Source organism: Panthera tigris, chromosome B3 (genome assembly GCF_018350195.1).
Source record: "Panthera tigris isolate Pti1 chromosome B3, P.tigris_Pti1_mat1.1, whole genome shotgun sequence".
In the NCBI taxonomy this organism is placed as follows: domain Eukaryota; kingdom Metazoa; phylum Chordata; class Mammalia; order Carnivora; family Felidae; genus Panthera; species Panthera tigris.
The window spans coordinates 98,878,522-98,897,667 of record NC_056665.1 but is presented as its reverse complement, the minus strand read 5'-3'; the positions used below and the strand labels follow the sequence as shown (position 1 = coordinate 98,897,667).

The following is a 19,146-nucleotide window of genomic DNA, read 5'->3' as shown; positions in this document are numbered from 1 at the left end:
TCCCTGTCCCTGACTGAGGGTCTACTTGAGCTTTGACGAGACGTCAAGACTCCTGAATTCCTCTTCTACTCCCATAAAGATATGTGTTCCTTACCTCTTTTCCCATAATGGCAAGGACATGGTTTTTACATTTTCCCGCATGTTCTCTGCTGCTGAGCGGCCACTCCAGATAGAACTTATTGTTGTTGTTACGCCAGTACAGGGATACACGAGTCTATTTTATCCTGTATTTCACCTGAATACACCCAGGCCTGGGCAGCAGTGGTCCTGCACCTCCCACCAGCCACATCTCCCTGCAGCCCCCTGCTGAGAGGGTCACCATCTTCCTTCCTTGTCCTTCCTCCTCCCTCAGACTCCACCAGCTGGCAAAAGGCATATTATGGAACCCAAAGCATTTGTAATACCTCCCCCAGGAGCTCATAAATCTCACTTGCAAAGAAGAGAACATACCCATTGCCTAAAGTAATTCAAAGCCCTGCACTTAAATCTGGTGTCATCATCTTTCCTATCAAATCTTGAGGGAACATGGTACGGACATACAGACAAATAATTGCAACATAAACCTGAGGGAGTGAGGAGGGCAGGTTAGAGATGATCACCAAAGCCGAGTGAGTGGGAGTTACCTAGTCCCTAGGCTGAGGAGAGGGGCTGGAATGAGGAAACACATTCTCCTTGGACACAACAGCATGCGGGCTGGAGGTAAGGAATGGCAAATGCAAGCAACGGGCACAGGCAGTATTGTTGTGCTAGAGAGTGAATGCAGACAGTCACTGAGGAAGCAGCCCCTGCGAAAGGCACTTGCTAGATAGAGGGCCTCTTGTGCCAGAGGGAAAGGCTAGGCCTCTGGCTCTAAGTGGTGAACTGAACCACTGAAGAGTTTGATAAGGACAGTTTATATTCTATTTTTTAATTAAAAATTTTTCATGTTTATTTATTTTGAGAGAGAAAGAAAGAGAGAGAGAGAGAGCAGGGAAGAGGCAGAGAGAGAGGGAGAGAGAGAGAATCCCAAGCTCGATCTCACAAATGATGAGATCACGATTTGAGCCGAAATCAAGAGTCAAATGCTTAAGCGACCGAGCCACCCAGGCACCCCACGACACTTTATATTTCAAATAAGCTGCTCTTCCTCTAAGATGAAGGACAGATTTAGGAAAGATATTCCTGTGTCCTGGGAAACCAGTCGGGATGCTATTGCAGTAATTCAAGCAGGAGATGATGTGGCCTGAACTAGGACAGTAGTGAAGGCAGAGAGGAGCATTGAGAAGGTCCATATAAGAGGACCCCGTCAACCAACTGAATGTGAGGGACCAGGGCAGACCCCTAAGTGTCCAGCTTACAAGAGTAAGGAGATGTGGGATCAAGAGGGAGAGCTGATTTGGAAGGAAGGTGATAAAATAGGACGTGTGCATGTTGAATCTGAAGTGCTCAGAGGACATCCAGCTGGAGATGACCAGCAGGCAGGTGCAGCCAAAACCTGATCAAGGGCCTGGGCCAGCAATATTTATTTGGGAGATAGCAACAGATGAGTGTGGTTAATTTTTTTTTTAACGTTTTTATTTATTTTTGAGACAGAGAGAGACAGAGCATGAATGGGGGAAGGGCAGAGAGAGAGGGAGACACAGAATCGGAAGCAGGCTCCAGGCTCTGAGCCATCAGCCCAGAGCCCGATGCGGGGCTCGAACTCACGGACCGTGAGATCGTGACCTGAGCTGAAGTCGGACGCTTAACTGACTGAGCCACCCAGGCGCCCCCAGATGAGTGTGGTTAAAACCAGGACAGTGGATGACCTTGTTCTGGCACGGAGTGAAGAGGAAGAAAAGCAGAGGGTCAAGGAGTGGGTCAGTGTTGATTCCTTTACCATTGACATTGAGGGGATAAGTAGCAAAAGAGAAGCTATTGGAAAGAGAAATCCATAAGGGAGACAGAGAAGAAATGGCCAGGGAGGTGTAAGTGGGAGCAGGAAAGTGCTTTGCAATAGACTCCAAATGAATAGAAGGAAGGGGTCAATGCATTCAGTGCAGCAGAGAGGCCCAGCAAGGGGAGGAGTGTGGACTCTCCACACTGTCTGGTGACGGGGAGGCTGCAGAAGACTGATGGCAGCGGACTGGAGAGCCAAGGGAGCTTGAGAAAGTGGAGACAGCGAGGGCAGATTACCTTCTGGGCGCACTAGCTGAGAAGGGGAGGAGAGAGGTGGGCGATGGGGTGGTGGCCCTGGGATGGGGGCCTAGCAGGGCTGAACTGAATATAAGGCAATGAAGCTTCTGTTACTTGCTTGATTTTAAAGTACAGGCATTTATTTTTTACCTTGTCTTTTGAAATCATTATAGATTCACAGGAAGTTGCAAAAACAGAACAGAGAGATTCTACGTGTCCATCACCCAGCTTCACCCAATAGTAACAGCTTACTTTGCTGTCGTATATATTATCAAAACCAGGAAATTGACATTGCTAAAACCTATAGACCTTCAACAGTTTTTACATGCACTTATGTGTGCATGAACAGTTCTGTGCAACTTTACCATCAGTATAGATTTGTGCCACCACCACCGCAATCAAATACAGAACTGTTCCAGCACCACAAAGGACTCCCTCAAATTATCTAACCTCTGGTGACCATGAATCACTGTAATTGTCATTTTGAAAATATTAAAGGAATGCCATTACATAGTATTAACACTTAGAGACTGTCTTCTGTCACTCAGTCTAATGTCCTTGAGACCATCAATGTTGTTGCAGTTATCAAGAGTTTGTTTCTTTTTATTATGGGGTAGCATGCGTTATATGGGAATATCACCCTTAGTTCAGCCATTTACTTCTTTTGAAAGAAGTAAAGGCATTTGGGGTGTTTTTAGTTTGGGATTATTAAGGATAAAAGCTGCTGTGAACATTGTATAGAAGTACGGGAGACATTTTTGTGATATCAGTTTACATTTCTCTGAAATATTTGCCATATTTGTATCGTATGTTAAGTGTATGTGTAGTTTCATAAGAAACACCAAACTATCTTCCAAAAGACTATACCATTTTGCGCTTTCAATAGCAATTTATGAGTGATCCAATTTTTCCATATTCTCACCAGCACTTGGTATTGTCAGTATTTTTCGTGTTAGCATTTCTAATAGGTGTAGGATATAGGAAGCTTTTGTCTGTGTTGTGTTTTGTTTGTTTGAAGGTTTTTTAGCAAAGGTGAGCCTTCGGCATGTCTGTGGGCAGAGGGGAAGCAATGAGCAGTGATAATGGATCGGAGGTCCAGGAGAAAGGAGATGAGCGGATGTAGTCCAGAGAAGAAGGAAGAGGCGGGGCAGGATGAGCTTGGACAGCAGGATGTGAGCCTTACTCTCCGACACCACAGGAAAGAATGTCAGGATGGCTAAGTGGGTAGAGATAAGCTGTAGGTGAGAGGGTAAAGAGTTGACTCTAAGCAACACGGCAGATGAGACAAGATTAGAGGTGGAAGGCCCTGGAGAACATTGTCACCTGGTGGGTAGCAGCGTAGGCTCTGGAGTCGCGCTGATCTGGACTCCAATACCAGTTCCCCCAGGGCTCACCAGCTATGTGACCTCGGGCACACTACCCTATGTCCCCAAGTACTCGGTGTCCTCATGCATAAAACGGGACAGTAACAGGCCCTCTCTTATAGGACTACTGAGAGAACTAAGGTTCTCTGCACCCTACCAGTGTAGAGTGGCAATGATGATGGTCATGCAGCAAATCAAAGAACTACATATGCCAGAGAAATTCATGGTCCAAACAGTTTGATAATTCGGGGTTTCTCTGTCTTTCTACTGCTTCTCACCAACTAAAAATAACTTGAGGGTAGGCAGCATATGTCTTCCTTTTCTTTGTTTCCTAAGTATCCAGTTCAATGCATTCCTCCTAGAGGGCTGTCAGTAAAATGCGTTAGGTGATGGAATAAATGGGTGGCAGTCATCCGGGCAACAGCTCAGACTCCTGACTCTCAGGCTGCGTTCTCTTTCCACCACACCACCCCTCCTGGTGGGGCTCTCACTTCTGTGGTTGCTACCCCGACACACTAATCTCTCTCTGTGATCACCAGACGAATAATGAGTCCTTGAGCTGGGCTCTAGATCAGTTCTGAAGATGCAAAACTCTATTATTATACACGATTAAAGTCAAGTGACCTATTTGTGTTGGTTACAAATTACCCAGTATTAAAAACGAAAAAGGAAAGACAGATTGTTGGACAGACTTCTTTGAAATTCCTGTTTTTTTGTCTTAAGTTTATTTATTTTGAGAGAAAGAGAGTATGAGCAGGGGAGGAGCGAAGAGAGAGAAAACCCAAGCAGGCTCTGCACTGTGCGGAGCATGGGGGGGCTCCAACTCACAAACTCGTGAGGTCATGATGTGAGCCGAAATCAAGAGTCCCACGTTTCACTGACTGAACCACCCAGGCGCCCCTTGAATTACCTGTTTTTAGGACCACTTGCATCCTGGGAGGGCTTTAACTTCAGCAAGTTCAACAGGTTCAATGTCCGAGGGTTGAGTAGACCCAGCTCGCTGGGTTGCATCCTCAGTGGGTTCAGGTGCGCAGACAGGTGATGGCCGAGTGCGGTCTAGGCCAAGGAGAGAAAGGCCGCGGCCCGAATATAGCCGAACCCATGCACACCTGTGTCGAGTTACGTTTTTTCAACCTTCATCCCCACCCCAACCTTCAAAAAAGTTAATGTCTTGTAAAAACACCCAACTTCCTGTCTCTGTCTCTCTGTCTCTCTCTCTCTCTCTCTCTCTCCCTCTCTCTCTCCCTCTCTCCCTCTCTCCCTCTCCCTCTCTCTCTCTCTCTCTGCCCCCCCCTCCCTCCTCCCTCGGATGAGGGAGGGATGCAGCTAAAATGCCGCCTGCAGGCGTTCAGGGGAGAGGGACTCCGACAAAACGCGTAAGCAATGGAGGCAAATCAAAGAAGTTGGAAAATCCACAAACTGCAGACCACCCCCTCCTCACAACGTTCCAGTCTTGTCAATAGAGGCTCCGCCGGCGGAGGTGGAATTTAACTTTTCCCGGGACTCTCTACAGCCCCAAAGCACCGAGTCCTGCCCAGCCAACCACTCGCTCTGGCCACCAGGGGTCAGGCTGCGGCCGGGACACCCCCGGGCTGAGCTCCGCCCCCGCTGTCCCCCAGGCCCCGCCCGCGTCCCGGAGAGCTCACCCACACTGGGCCCAGCGCGCCCAGCCCTGGCCTGTGGGATTCCTTTCCCGTTTGTCACAGAGGCTGCCTGGGGTTGAGTTAGGTCCGCGAGGGAATCGTGCCCTCATTTCCATTTAAGTTTGAGAACCACTCACCTAAGGATCACTTGGGGCGGGGGAGGGGGCGGAGGCGGCGCTTATTTTGGGTCCTGCTTATGGAGGCAGACTCGGTAGGAGGGTTTGGGCCCCAGAATCTGAGTTTTAGCAAACTCTTTTGAGTAGTTCTGAGGCGGGTGGTGCAGGGCCACACTTTGACAAGACGCTGCTTTAAGCGATTGTTCAAACGAGGGCAATCCCTAAGTGGAGGGATTTGGCTCTGTGCCTTGCCCTGGACTTAAGTAGGCAGGTGGGGTGAGGCATCAGATGTGTGGTCTCTGGCCACTTGAATAAACAACCAAGGTGAGGGGCGCCTGGGTGGCTCAGGCTGTTGGGCGTCTGACTTTGGCCAGGGTCATGATCTCGCGGTTGGTGAGTTTGAGCCCTGCGTGGGGCTCTGTCCTGACAGCTGGGAGCCTGGAGCCTGCTTGGGATTCTGTGTGCACCCCCCCCCCACCCTTCCTCTGCCTGCGCGCTCTCTCTTAAAAATAAATAAATAAACATTAAACACACACACACACACACACACACACACACACCACCCAAGGTGGGATGAAGGAGGGTGAGGATGAAGGAAAATTCTTACTCCCTGGTGCCAGATGAAGACCACCACTGTCGCTGCCTCTTGCCCTCTCTTGATGTCCTTCATGGTCTGTGTTCCTTCTAATTTCCGGGCACCGGTTTCCTTGTTTCATCCCCTTTGATGTGCCTCTCTCCTCCTCATTGCTCAGCAAAAGCATCCTGGATTAGAGGCAGCCAAGCTCTCCGCTCAGGAAAATGTGTGTTGTCCTCATCTGGTGCTAAGATACAATTTACTCCCGGAGCGCCCTGATGTCCTAACTGCTTTGCAGGGCGGAGTGGGGGGTGAAATACAGCATCAAATATGCTCATCCATGGTAAGATGCAGCTCAGTTCCAGAAATCAATAAAAAAACAATATATGTTTTAGAATTGAGAGAAGTTTCTCTCTTCTTCTCATCATCTGATGTTACTGTATTCATTCAACTCAGATTCACAGAGTACCTTCTGTGCCAAGAAGCTGCTCCAAGCGCTGTGGGAGAGTTAAGCCAGATTCATAGTGTGGTTGCCCTCACATGGCTGAAAATGAAAGAATAATAAATGAATTAGTGAATCAGAGTTGGAGGTTGTGACCGGTGCTATTAAAGAAATAAATAGTATTATGTGGCAGAAATGCCATGGAGGGACCCATTTCAGCTGGGTGTTCGGGAACTTTCTGCGGAGGGGTCATGGAATTGAGGTTGAAATGAGGAGAAGGACTTGAGGTAGAATATTCCAGGTAGAGAGTACTTTCTTGTGGTTCCAGCTAAGCTCACCCGGCAGCTTGGCCTATGGTGGCAGAATTTCAACTCATTGCTTAACATGTTTTGAGTCACATGATGCTAGTTCGTCAGGATGCAGCTGTGAGCAAGAATGCCATGGTTTCTGCCCTCCTAACACTGATAAATTGGTGCAATTTTTATTTGTTTATTTTTAAGTGTTTATTTTGAGAAAGAGCTTGAGAGAGCAGGGGGGTAGGCAGAACGAGAGGAAGAGAGAGAGAATTCCAAGCAGGCTCCATGCTCAACGCAGAGTGTGGGCTTGATCTCAAACTGTGAGATTATGACCTGAGCCGAAATCAAGAGTTGAATGCTTGATTGACTATGCTACCCAGGCGCCCCTAACCTGGTGTAATTTTTTTAATTTTTTTTTTTTTGAGAGAGATTATGTGAGCGGGGGCAGGGCAAAGAGAGAGGGGCAGAGAGAGAGGGGGACAGAGGATACGAAGCAGGCTTTGGGTTGACAGCAGAGACCCCAACGTGGGGCTCGAACTCATGAACTGCAAGATCAGATACTCAACTAACTGAGCCACTCAGGTGCGCCACCTGGTGTAATTTTTAAAGATAAGGTTCTGCTGATGTTCAGTTTCTACATTTACCATTTATCTTCTTCATCATAGAAAATCTATTTTAGTTTGGGACAGTGTGGCCCTTCTGGGGAGGCCTTTGTGACTACAAATACCAAAACCCAATGGGAAAATCATCTGTTGGAGGTCTCCAAGAAACTGAATACAATGTCTGGTGACTCATATTAAAGAAAGAAAAGCCACGGATCACAACCTGCCCATTTTGGGGGGAAGCAAGCTTTTCTTTGCTCTCTAGCATTCCCTTCATACCATCCCATCTCACCAGTTCTGGGTGAGAAGAAATGTGTTCCCAAAGTAGAGCTCATATCTTCCATAACTGAATTCAGCCCATTCAGGCATTGTCATTTTGGGAGCCATCTATTGGAGCTGGGCAAAAGCACAATGGCCACGCCTGCCCAGACTTCTCAGACCTCGGAGGGGAAAGAACTCTTTGCCTTTGAATCCCTCAGTTGCCTTTCTGAGTTTCTGACTGAAGATTAGTGATGGGATAAAAGTAGCAACAATCAATAGCAGAGCTTTGTTCCCACCCTTCCCAGGAAGCCCCGGCTACTCCTACAGCATGAATTGGTAACTGACAGGTGCTGTCAACCCCCTGGCAAAAAGCAGATTTTTACCTCTGGGTTTCAGAAAGTTCCTGCTGCTTCTGAATTGCTAATAAGGAAGAAGAGAAAGCTGAAGTAGGGAGAGGACTGCCCCGAGGCCACAGGCAGGCCAGGCTTGGTCTGGAACTGGCACAGCGGGGCTTGTGGGGGTGGCCGTGGTGGAGGAATGAGTGGGAGAAACAGAATCCTGGGCCTTAAAACGCCTGCAGGTTCTGATCAGCTGGTGTGCTGCGAGGCCTGGAAATAAATCTATCTTAAAAAAAAAAAAAAGTCTTTGGAGCTTCTGAAAATCATTCAGGTTTGTGAACACTTGAACTAGGGGATAGACTGATCAACAATCTCCTGCTTATCATTGTCTCCCATCCAGACAGGCTCCGTGTCTCCACCCACTCCCTCCCAATACAAGACCTCCGGTTCCATCTTCTGCCCCACTTTTTGTCTTAGCCCCCTGAGACTGGAGGCTGAAACCTGAGTCAGCCCCAAGCCCATGCCAGGTGGAGGAATTGCCTTGGTCCGTTTCAGTAAAGGCTTTGAGTTACCAGACACCCATCTGCTGGCTGTTCTCACCAAGGAAACGGCAGCCAGATCACTTTCACTGGGCATCAATCCCACATGTCCCAGTGTGCAGGGAGGAAGGGAGATTCGTCCCACCTTCTGGCGCTTTCACTACAAACAACTCCCATGTGGCTGCCCAAAGCCTTTTTCATTAATAGGCCAACACCTCCCAGAATAGCCTGCAAGGCGTTGTCAGGAAGAGTCCATGCCCAAAGGAAAAGCCTCCCTCTTCCATTCTACCTCCTGGGCTCACATCCATACCGTGTTCATTGGAGATAAACTTAACAGCCCGTTGCTCAAAGCGAAGACTGACGCCCACCACACTTGCTTCCATTTGCTGATTCTTTTCTCTTTATGGTCTCTGGGAACCCAGGGTTCTGTGCTAGTGACTGAAATCACTTTTTAAATTCTTAAAAAGAATTAAAAAAAATTTTAAGTTAATAAGTCTACATTATTTGAAAGTGCTATCATGCCTCTAACAAAAAATAGCAGCTTCCTCTTCCCTCCCCAGATGCTAACACTTTCAGTTCTTAAGGTGGTTCTAGAAGTAAAGTATTTACCTCCATATTTTAAAGTAACATTCTCACAAATATTTGTACACTGCTTTTTCAATTTGGAATGTTCTCTGTCAACTTCTTGTTATGAAAGTTGAGAAGATACCACTTGTATACACATTCACTCTGTCTTCTAACACTGAGGGTTCTCTGGTCCTATCCAACAGAGCTTAAAAAGCAAGCCTTTAAATATTGAAAGAAAAGGGCTGTTCAGTACTATACCCAGCAAAAATCTCTTTCAAAAACAAAAACGAAATTAAAAAAATGAAAAATGGAAATCTTTCAGGCAAAAAGAAAATACCAGATGAAACACTTTATCTGCACAAAGAATGAAGAACCCTAGAAATGGTATATATGTGGGTAAAGATAAAACACAATTTTTTTTCGTATTTTAAATCTCTTTAAAAAATAACTGGCCATTTTAAGCAAAAATAAGAACAATGTATTATGAAGTTTATAACATACGTAAAAAGTCACATGTACTGCAATAACAAAAAGACCCGTATAAATTTCTTATACTATATTTGAAGTGGTGTAATATTATTTTTTTTAAGTTTATTTTTAAATTTTTTTTAACGTTTTTATTTATTTTTGAGACAGAGAGAGACAGAGCATGAACAGGGGGTCAGAGAGAGGGAGACACAGAATCTGAAACAGGCTCCAGGCTCTGAGCTGTCAGCACAGAGCCCGACGCGGGGCTCGAACTCACGGACCGCGAGATCGTGACCTGAGCCGAAGTCGGCCGCTTAACCGACTGAGCCACCCAGGCGCCCCTAAGTTTATTTTTGAGAGAGAGAGAGACAGAGCATGAGTGGGGAAGGGGCAGAGAGAGAGAGGGAGATACAGAATCCAAAGCAGGCTCCAATGGTCCGAGCCATGAGCACAGATCCCGATGTGAGGCTCGAACCCAAGAACCATGAGATCATGACCAGAGCTGAAGTCGACACTTAACTCAGCCACCCAGGCACCCCTGACGTAGTGTAATATTATTTGAAGGTGGATTATGATAGCTTAATGGTGTATACCATAAACTTTAAAGAAACTACTAAAAATAAACAAAGAGGCATAGGAGAGAAAATGAAATAAAAATCACTAAGCCCAAAGAAGGCAAAGGGGAAAAAAAAAAGAACAAATAGGACAAGTGAAAGCAAAGAGAACATTGGAACATTTAAACCCAATCATATCAATAATCAATTAAGTGCAAAATTCACCAGAGACATTTACAAGGAATAGCCTAGAATTTTTTTTTGAAATACAGACCCAATGAGAACACGTTCACTTTTCCAGATGCAGAAAACACCACAGAATTCCTGTTATTAATGGTAGTGATGACGAATTGGCAAATGTTTTCTACAAAGGCCAAACAGTAATATTCAGGCTTTGCAGGCTCTATGGCTCCGCTGATAGCTACTTCTCTCTGCCCTTGTAGCCTGAAAGTGGGCCTAGATGATAAATCAGCAAAGTGCTAGCCGAGTGCCGCTGAGGAGGGAGAGAAACCAGGGCTTGCTCTCTCCATTTGCTCTCCCTCTCCTGCTTCTTCCCGCTCTGTGCAGCTCTTTTCTGGGACTCAGCCCTGTGAACTCTAGCTACCTTGGCCTCCTCAAATTCCCACCCTGTTTTCTCAATTCTGGGAGACCACTGGGGTCTGCTTGGTTCCTCCTCCCTCATTGAGGCCTGGAAACCCTCTCTGGGCCGTAAGCTGGGCAGTGATAACTTGTTTGTCCTTCTGGGGCTTCCTCTGCCGCACTACGGTAGAAGGTTTAAACATTTTTTCATACATATTTTTTCTCTTTTTAAAGTTGTTTAAGGTGAGAGGGTAGCACTGCTCCTATTTCTCCATCATGGTTACGATGTTTCATCGTTGGGATTTTGATTGAAATTGATGGGAAAAAATGATATTATTGAGTCTTTCCTTTTAGGAACATGGGGTATTAATTTAGGCCTTTTTAAAATTTCCCCAGTAGCTTTCGTGGTCTTCCACACTCTGCTGTTGCCTTTAAAGGCCCCGATAGAGTCTCCTTCGCTTCTCTCTTAGCATCTTATTTATACCCTGTAGCAATGCAGGGACAGAGTTTCAACAAGACCCTGGGGCTTCTGCTTCTTCCCACCTGTAGATCAGAAGAAGGTCTGTGACTTGATCTTAGGGGTTGGCTTCATTCCAGCTGACTCTCATGATGGCAGAGCAGGATTGAGCAGCTCTGGACTGGGGCCTGGCTTGTGGATGGGAAAACCCTAGAAACATCCCTCGTGGAACCGCAAGGCAGAAACTGGCTTAGAGCTGCTTCGTTTTGGCATAGCTTACCTGAAGCCTTTTTCTACTTTTAGCTACAGTTGGGCATGGATGTACCCTGAGACGTAAAACCTGAAGATTGAATTATTGGTCTACTGGGGGTGCTATCTTCTGTATCTGGTTGTCAGGTCACTCCATCTATCTTATTTATACTCTGGGGCTCTTTGTTGGTGGTTACTAATGCACAGGAAAAAATCATCTCTAATAATATCTCTGGGATAAACAGGCATTTGTGGGCTAGTTAGGGAACTTGGCCACGTTGTGTTCTAAATACCAAACAACCAATTTAGAAGCAAACTTGGAACATAATTCCTTTCTAAGTTGGGAACTATCTGTTTTTATAAAATCCATCTCTCGCCATAATAACAGTAATAAAGTGAGGAGACCTTCACAGACTAGGGTTCACACCAGATGGGTAAACACCCATCGTAAGTAATGAGTTGGTTAATTATAGCTGTGCCCTGTTTATAGACCTTCGATTAATCTCTTGAGTGTACATAACTCCATCACCCACAATGTCTCACAGCATTTGAGGAGGACTTTCCAGAGGTCAGGCTCCTCCATTAATTCAAAATGAATGTGTTAAGAATCAAAGAGCTAGGTGGAATTTAGCTTACTTCTTTCCATTATTCTCAGTAGCGATCAACTCATACAAAGCACCAGAGGAATGACAAGGCAAATGAAAGTGGCAGGGAGGAGATTTGGAAGTATTTTACTGTACTCACATAACCTCCACTCTCATACTTAGCAAAATAGTTATGTGTATGTAACGCCCAGCTCTCTAGAATGTGGGTGTATTCAGACTTCCTGGGATGGTGAGTTCAGTGCCTCACCTGAACATTGGTCCACTCTCTGACCTCTTTATCAGTAAAAACATTATCATTCTCACAAAATGCAATATGCTGGGACACTCTGGAGACCCAACGCACCCCAACTGTGGATCATGCTAGTTCAGAGCAAGTAGCCTGCTTGGTCTGTATTGCTGGGGCTCACTGTAGACCAGTGGGTGCACATTAGCCTCCCTTGCTGAACTTTTCCTAGTACCGTATGCCCACCCAGACCAAACAAATGACAAGCTCTGGTCTGGGCCCTAGGCATCGCTGTTTTAAATTCTCCAGGTCAGTCTTCTGTGCAGCCCAGCTTGAGGACCTATAGACTAGAGTAGTTGTGGCCATTGTGCCAATTTTTAACATTGGAAGCATCTGTGCAGAGTAGATTGTAATTCATTCTATAAAGCAGTAGTGAGCTTTCTGGTCTTCCCAGGGACGTTGCCAAGTATGGAAACTTGCCTATTTCTCCAGTATTTAGCTTAGAACATAATGTGTGTGTGTGGGTGAGAGGGAGACATGAGACGGGGGGGGGGGGGGGGGGGGGAGAGAGAGAGAGGTGAGTGAGGCATAGCTACATAAGTTTTGAATTTTTCTTCTCCCTGCTGCCACATCCTTGTTCAGATCATCATCTCTCCAGTCCTGCTCCCCTGTCCCTATCTTCTACTGGCACTGATCCCATTATTTCTCTCAAATAATGTCTCTCAAACATGTCTCTTTCCGTTTATAACCCCCTTCAATGGCTCCCTGTCCAGAAAAAACAAAACAAAACAAAACAAAACTCAGTGTCCTCCTCTGGGCACCCAGAGCCTTTCACAACTAGTCTGGAGAGAGTCGTTACTCAAGCCTAAAGGCCCCTGAATGAGCACTGTCGTCCAAGGCTTCTAATCTTTGCGTGGACAGTTTGTACCTCACTCCCATCTGCCAGAAGGCCCCCTTCAAGGCTCCTCTATGTTCTTCCCACCTCCCACTCCCTACTACCCCCCCCCAGGTCTCCACTGCTTCTGTACCAGAGTACTACCCAAATAATGCTTCTATAGGTCTGGCATAGGGGTGCTTTAAAAAGGTGGGCAGGGGTGCTTGGGTGGTCAGTCGGTTAAGCATCTGACTTCGGCTCTGGTGGATGGTTGAGTTGAAGCCTCACATCAGAGCTCTGTGCTGACTGCATGGGGCCTGCTTGGAATTCTCTCTCTCTCTCTCTCTCTCTCTCTCTCTCTGCTTCTCCCCTGCTCATGCACTGTCTCAAAATAATTTTTTTTTTTTCTTTTTAGAAGTGTGCAGGGACACCTGGGTGGCTTGGTGAAGCATCAGACTTCAGCTCAGGTCATGATCTTGTGGTTCATGAGTTCAAGCACCACGTCGGGCTCTGCGTGGACAGCTCAGAGGCCGGAGCCTGCTTCGGATTCCGTGTCTCTCTCTCTCTCTCTCTCTCTGCCCTCCCCTGCTTGTACTCTCTCAAAAATAAATGAAACATTAAAAACAATTTTAAAAACAGTGTGCAAATAAATGTCATTTATCACATTATCCAAATCGTAAGTCTGTCTTCCCTATTAGATTCTGAGCTTTCTCTGAGTGTAATGGATAACGTGGTATGTGTAGTAGAAAAAGCAAAGCTTTTGGACATGGATTTGGGCTTAAAACTCTGCTATTTACGAACTGTAGGATCTTGGGGAAGTTTAATCGTTTCCTCAGCTGTAACATGAGTTGACTACCTGAAGGGCTGTGAAGGTTAGACTTGACGTGTGTAATGGCAGATACAGAGCAGGTGACCAGAAATGTTTTTCTTCCTTGACTCCAATTTACTCACAATTTACCAGATACACTGCAAAATTCATGAGTTAACCCCTCAGCAGAAAGCTTTTGTTTTGGACTGTAGGCTTCCGAATGGCCACATGGCTCAATTCTACACAAGTTAAAGGCTCGTTAGAAGATCGGAAAACACCCACCCTCCTTTCTCCCACCTTAGTGATCAGGGGCATGTTATAACTATTATGTTATTAATCCCCCAAATAGTCCTTTGAATTATTAATCCCACGAGAGCCAAGAAAACTGGAGTAACGAGAAGATAATGGACGTTCTTTCACAAGGATGCCAGGCTTTTTGGTGCTTTCGACGCCTGTCTACTACTGACTGCCAGCTCCAGCCTCTCCCCCTGATGCCGCTTTGCTCTCACGCCCAGCCTTGCGATAGGCATGCTTTTAAATGTAACCACTTACTTTTTTAAAATTAAAACTAACACGCCAATGATGATTATTTTGAGGGAAAAGTTAAAGTAGTCATTTTAATTTAAAAAAATAAAATATTGTATCTTATCGAGTGCTTTTAGCCCCACAGCTCAGGCCTGCACAGCGGCTGGCTGCCACTGCCTCTCTCAGCTTCGGTTCCTTCGTCTCTAGGTCGAGAATGAGAACAGACCCCGCCGTATGTAAACAGGAGGATGAAGGAGTTAATATGTGAACTCCTCACACACGCAGAGCAGGAGCAGGGGCAGCTCAGTCCCCACCAGCTCTGCCACGGGGGGCTCCGGGCTCAGAATCCTACCACCGTGGACCCTTACATTGTTCCTCAACATGGCCTATTATAAGAAAGAAGAACATAAAGAAAACATTCACTCTTTAATGCTTCTTGCTTAATTGAGAAGTCTAAAAAAAAAAAAAAAGGCACTTTAAAGACAAATAAAAAGTAACTTTATTGACTGCTAATCTTACCATGAAATGCCTATAAGAAATCATTACAAAATAATGCAGTTTTCTTTTACACACTTTTGGTATCTTCCTGATATGATGATCCTTTCACAGAAAGGATTATTTACAGTTTATGTAGATATAAAGCTCATTGTTGCAAATACAAATGTCGCTGTATCGAGGCAGTATATACCAAACTGGTATACCGACTAGCGATGATATTAACAAATGCAGAATAAATAACAGCTTCATACGTTTCTTTTCCTTTTTTATTTTTTAAAACAGTTTCCAAATACAAAACGTAGATAACCAAAATGGATTTTCATATACATATATATAATTCTGCCGCAAATAGAGGATCAAAAAGCAAAAATGTTCCTTAGCATGTTTCATTTTTGAAAACCCACAAGACTATGCATAAACCCAATTAGAAAGAGGGTGTGCAAAACCACCAATAATGCTGGCAAAACCCTGAAGACCTGATTCTGGCTGAAGCACAGAGAAACTAAAGCGCTACATACTGAATTAAATATGCTTTTGCCTCGATGTTGCAAGAAACACTAAGAGCTAAGGAAACGCACCACATTATGATCTGGGCTCTTGAGAGTTAAACTTCCTAGGATTTGTCCCTTAAGCATCTATAAGAAATGGTGGACTATTTAACGACTTACTTATAAGTGAAGCTGTCATTAGATGATCCTTCTACCCTTTCATACAGAAGACTGAGACACTTGTACATTCTGGTATCTGAAAACTTTGGTTCTTTTAAAACTTTTGATAAAAACAAAATAATCACATGACTACAAAACTCTATAGAACTTCTGTTCCTTTTTCCAAGTGTCGGGTTGAACTGATTCGATTGGGATTGCAGTGTCCACACTGGCCTGCCCCATCCGCACGTGGGCGTCCGAGCACAGCACAGGTGAGGCTTGTCCACACTCCCCTTATGTTCATAATACTGACTCCCGCCCCCGGGGAACACTGCATGTTCTGCTGTACCCTAAATCGATTTCTTTGTTACCTGAAAACTTAATTTTGTATAAAAATATGACTGTTTCTTTAGAAAATAATATATAGTTTTTTTTTAAGAAAACCTGGCAGATAGAAAAAATGGTGTATCAAAATATGGTAAACAAATGTTGTTAAATACGAAATCATTACAAACATCTCGTAGAAAGACATTGTGCTAAAGTTCTCTCCTGAAGTGTGAACAACATTGTTACTGTACATCTAAAGGTTGATCAATTCACTCTCCTGACGAGGTTTCATTATATATCCTAATAGCAGTGGCAGTAACTGTCTTAAAAATGGTCCTTCCTCAAACACTGACATTTTCTGTATACCTTAACTTCAAAATTAAGAAAAAGACACCCTCTGGAGCAGTGGTTTTAAACCCTGTAGCATATTAGCTCCATCTGGAGAGCTTTAAAGGAAAAGGCAATTCCACCTGGACCTCACTGCAACAGACTGATTTTATTGGTCTGAAGTGGGATCCAGACAGTGTTATTGTTTTTAAAGCTCCCCAAATAATTCTAGTGTGCAACCAGGGTTGAGAATCATGGCAAAAGACACATGGGAAAACAGTTGTTCTTAACTCTGCATATATTAACTGATTGTCTGTAGGTATCATTCATTCAGTGACACCTCCTCCATATTAAACAAGAATGACTATGTACACAAAACAGTCATGGAAGCCAAAATGAAGCGTTAGTAAGCTGTAAACACATATGAACACATACAATCTCAGGTATTTATATATGTATAACATATATGTATAGTTAGGGTGTTTTGCTTAAGCAGAAACAAGCATTACTACAATTTGTTGTTGATTTAAAAAAAACAAAACAAAACACCAAGCACAAACATTTTCTAAGACGTTTCCATAGTTTTAACAGAAACTGGTTTTACAAACTCTACAAAACGCACGAAGACGTGAACACAACTGATGAGTTACTCGCACGAGAAACTAGCTGGGTCCCAGAGCTTTCTCGAAGAGCAGGAGGAGGACAGGGCACTGACCAGGCATGAAGGAGTCACAAGGCATCACAGCACACATAGCCTTCTGGTTATTGCTTCATTCATGTCTTCTTGGCCCCGGGCTGCATTTCTGTTATGTACATATCTTTGGCTTGCTAGAACTACAAGATTTTGACCACTTCATTAGTGTTCACTTTGGGACAGCCCCAGCGAGGCGGCAATGGCTATGTACCAGGCAATGGTTTCTCCCTTAAGAGGAGAGACTCTCCTTTCTCTCCTCCCTCAAACGACGTGCATGAGGGAGTGACACACACACACACACACACACACACACACACACACACATTTACAAGCAAACAAATCAATCTAATAACATCTTTCACATGATAAAAAATGTGATGTCTTATGATCAAACTGAAAAACAACGAGGGACAAACACACCACAATTCAATATTCCGAAGGCTTGGTAACCAGTGAAGCGCGTTTCCTTCCAAAGGGTCACGAACTTCCGGGCACTTGTCTTGCTGTACCTTCTCTGCAGTTCTTTTCTATCTGTGTAATACTTAAAGTGCAATTGTCCCAAGGCTTTTATTTCCATTGCAAATATCATAAAGAAAGAGCTATGTGGTGGGGTGAAGAAAATATGGCACGATACTTAAAGAGAGAACCCGTGGCTTCTCCGGCCTCCAGCAGACAGCAGGCTGCCTGTGTGGCTAGCTACACGCAGACATACTTTATACAACGAACTCTGGAACTTCGTCATGAGTGAGATCCAGAGAAAAGTACTTGCTGGTTCTTTTGACTGGAAAAGCATCTTGAATGTTGACACACTGCTGAGCCAAGCAGCTGTTGCAGTAGAGGCCTTCCTCATCCAGTTCGTGGCCACACCCGAAAGTGTAGCTCTGAGCAGTGTCTTGACATAGACCTGCAATGCGCAGGAAGTCTTTCTGGTAAAGCCTGATGTCATCAAGGCTCAAGCTGTGCCGATCGGTGGAGGTCTTTGGTTTTCGACATATGGTCTGAAAAATAAAGTAAGGTTAAAACCACTTCAAGAGGATGACTAAAGTGACAGGTTAGTGCTATTTTGCCCTTGTAAAGAGCGACACTGCAAAATCATAAAAGGTTATGGAATCCTTATATGTTAGAAAGTGATTTCTGGTCTGAGGTCCTGCGGGGGAAAACAGCACCACTACCAACAGTCAGAGTGGCTAACATTTACTGAGCCCTGATTATGTGCAAGGCTCTCACCTAAACACAATATTATGTATTTACTTGTTTACTCTTCCCATCTGCCCTATGAGCCCAGTGCTATTATTCTCCCCATTTTACAGATGAATAATCCAAGGCAAAGGAAGTAAATGCAACAGAAGCCTGTCTCTAGCATCTCAGAAGTCAAGAAAATGTCTTAAAAGGAGGCTAGATACGTACAGATATAGTTTCTTTTCTTTTTTCTTTCTACTAGAATATGACAATTCAACATATTCTATACAGTAATACTTTCATGCTGAGCTCTATTATTATTTTCATAAGAAATGCGGAAATGAACCAATTACTCAAGGAATACAATTTGAAGAACGTGTTTTTGGGGTTTTTTTTTTTTTTTTTTTTTTGGTTTTTTTAAAGCTAGAGTTCTTGGATAGAAAAATAATACAAAGTACGGAAAGGTTGGGAGGCAAGAGGCAGCTCCCAAACACTGTAGGAGGTGCTGTGCCAAATACTCCACACAGCGGGCAACAGACTTACAGAACTCATTATCCCCAGAAGTGGTACTGGCTGAAAACATAAATAGGTTAAAAAATGGCTCAGATAATTACATGAACGAAAGACGCTTAATGGGTTATTTAAGGAAACAGGGCACTGTACCTCTCAGCTTTTGCTGCCGAACACCACAAAAGCCAACCTCATTAGAATAAGAGATCACTTTTTGCTAAAGGCAAAAGCACCAGGAGGAGAGAACAGGGTCTGAGCCCAAAACCATTTTATTCAGAAGTATCACATCCGAGCACTCCCTGAAGAAGGTCCCCTGGACCCACACGGCTTCCCAGGTACCAACGGGCTTTCCCACACAGAATTCATTAGGTCATCCTCACAAATCCACACAGCAGGCACGCAAATGCGCTTCCCATTTTGCAGGCATGGAATCTGATCCTCAGCTGTGCACCACAAGCACTTACGTACAGGAAGATCTAACACCGGGTGACAGAACTGGGTGCAAACCCGGGCAGTGGACCCTGGGATTTGTAATCATCATGCTACACATACTGCTTTAGAAATTATTCACTGGAGTATTCAAAAAAATACGTAATAAAACATCATGTGCACATAGAAATGAAAAAGAAAAAAGGGAAGAGAGAAGCACACACAGAAAGCAAAAAGACAAAACCCAAAAAAGACAGAGATGGACCAAGAAAGAGAGTCATAAAGGAGAGAGAAAGA

General features: G+C 44.7%; 1 protein-coding gene across 5 annotated transcripts in view; it reads right to left on the bottom strand.

Annotated features, from left to right (window-relative positions):
• Positions 1 to 14,712: 14,712 nt before the first annotated feature.
• Positions 14,713 to 19,146, bottom strand: part of FRMD6 (FERM domain containing 6) — an 80,898-nt gene continuing 76,464 nt past the window's right edge. For all 5 annotated transcript variants that reach the window (XM_042989692.1, XM_042989694.1, XM_042989693.1 and 2 more), the window contains one exon: positions 14,713 to 17,729. In XM_042989692.1, the coding sequence (XP_042845626.1) occupies positions 17,445 to 17,729 (285 nt within the window). In that variant the 3' untranslated portion in view covers positions 14,713 to 17,444. The remainder of the gene's footprint in view (positions 17,730 to 19,146) is intronic.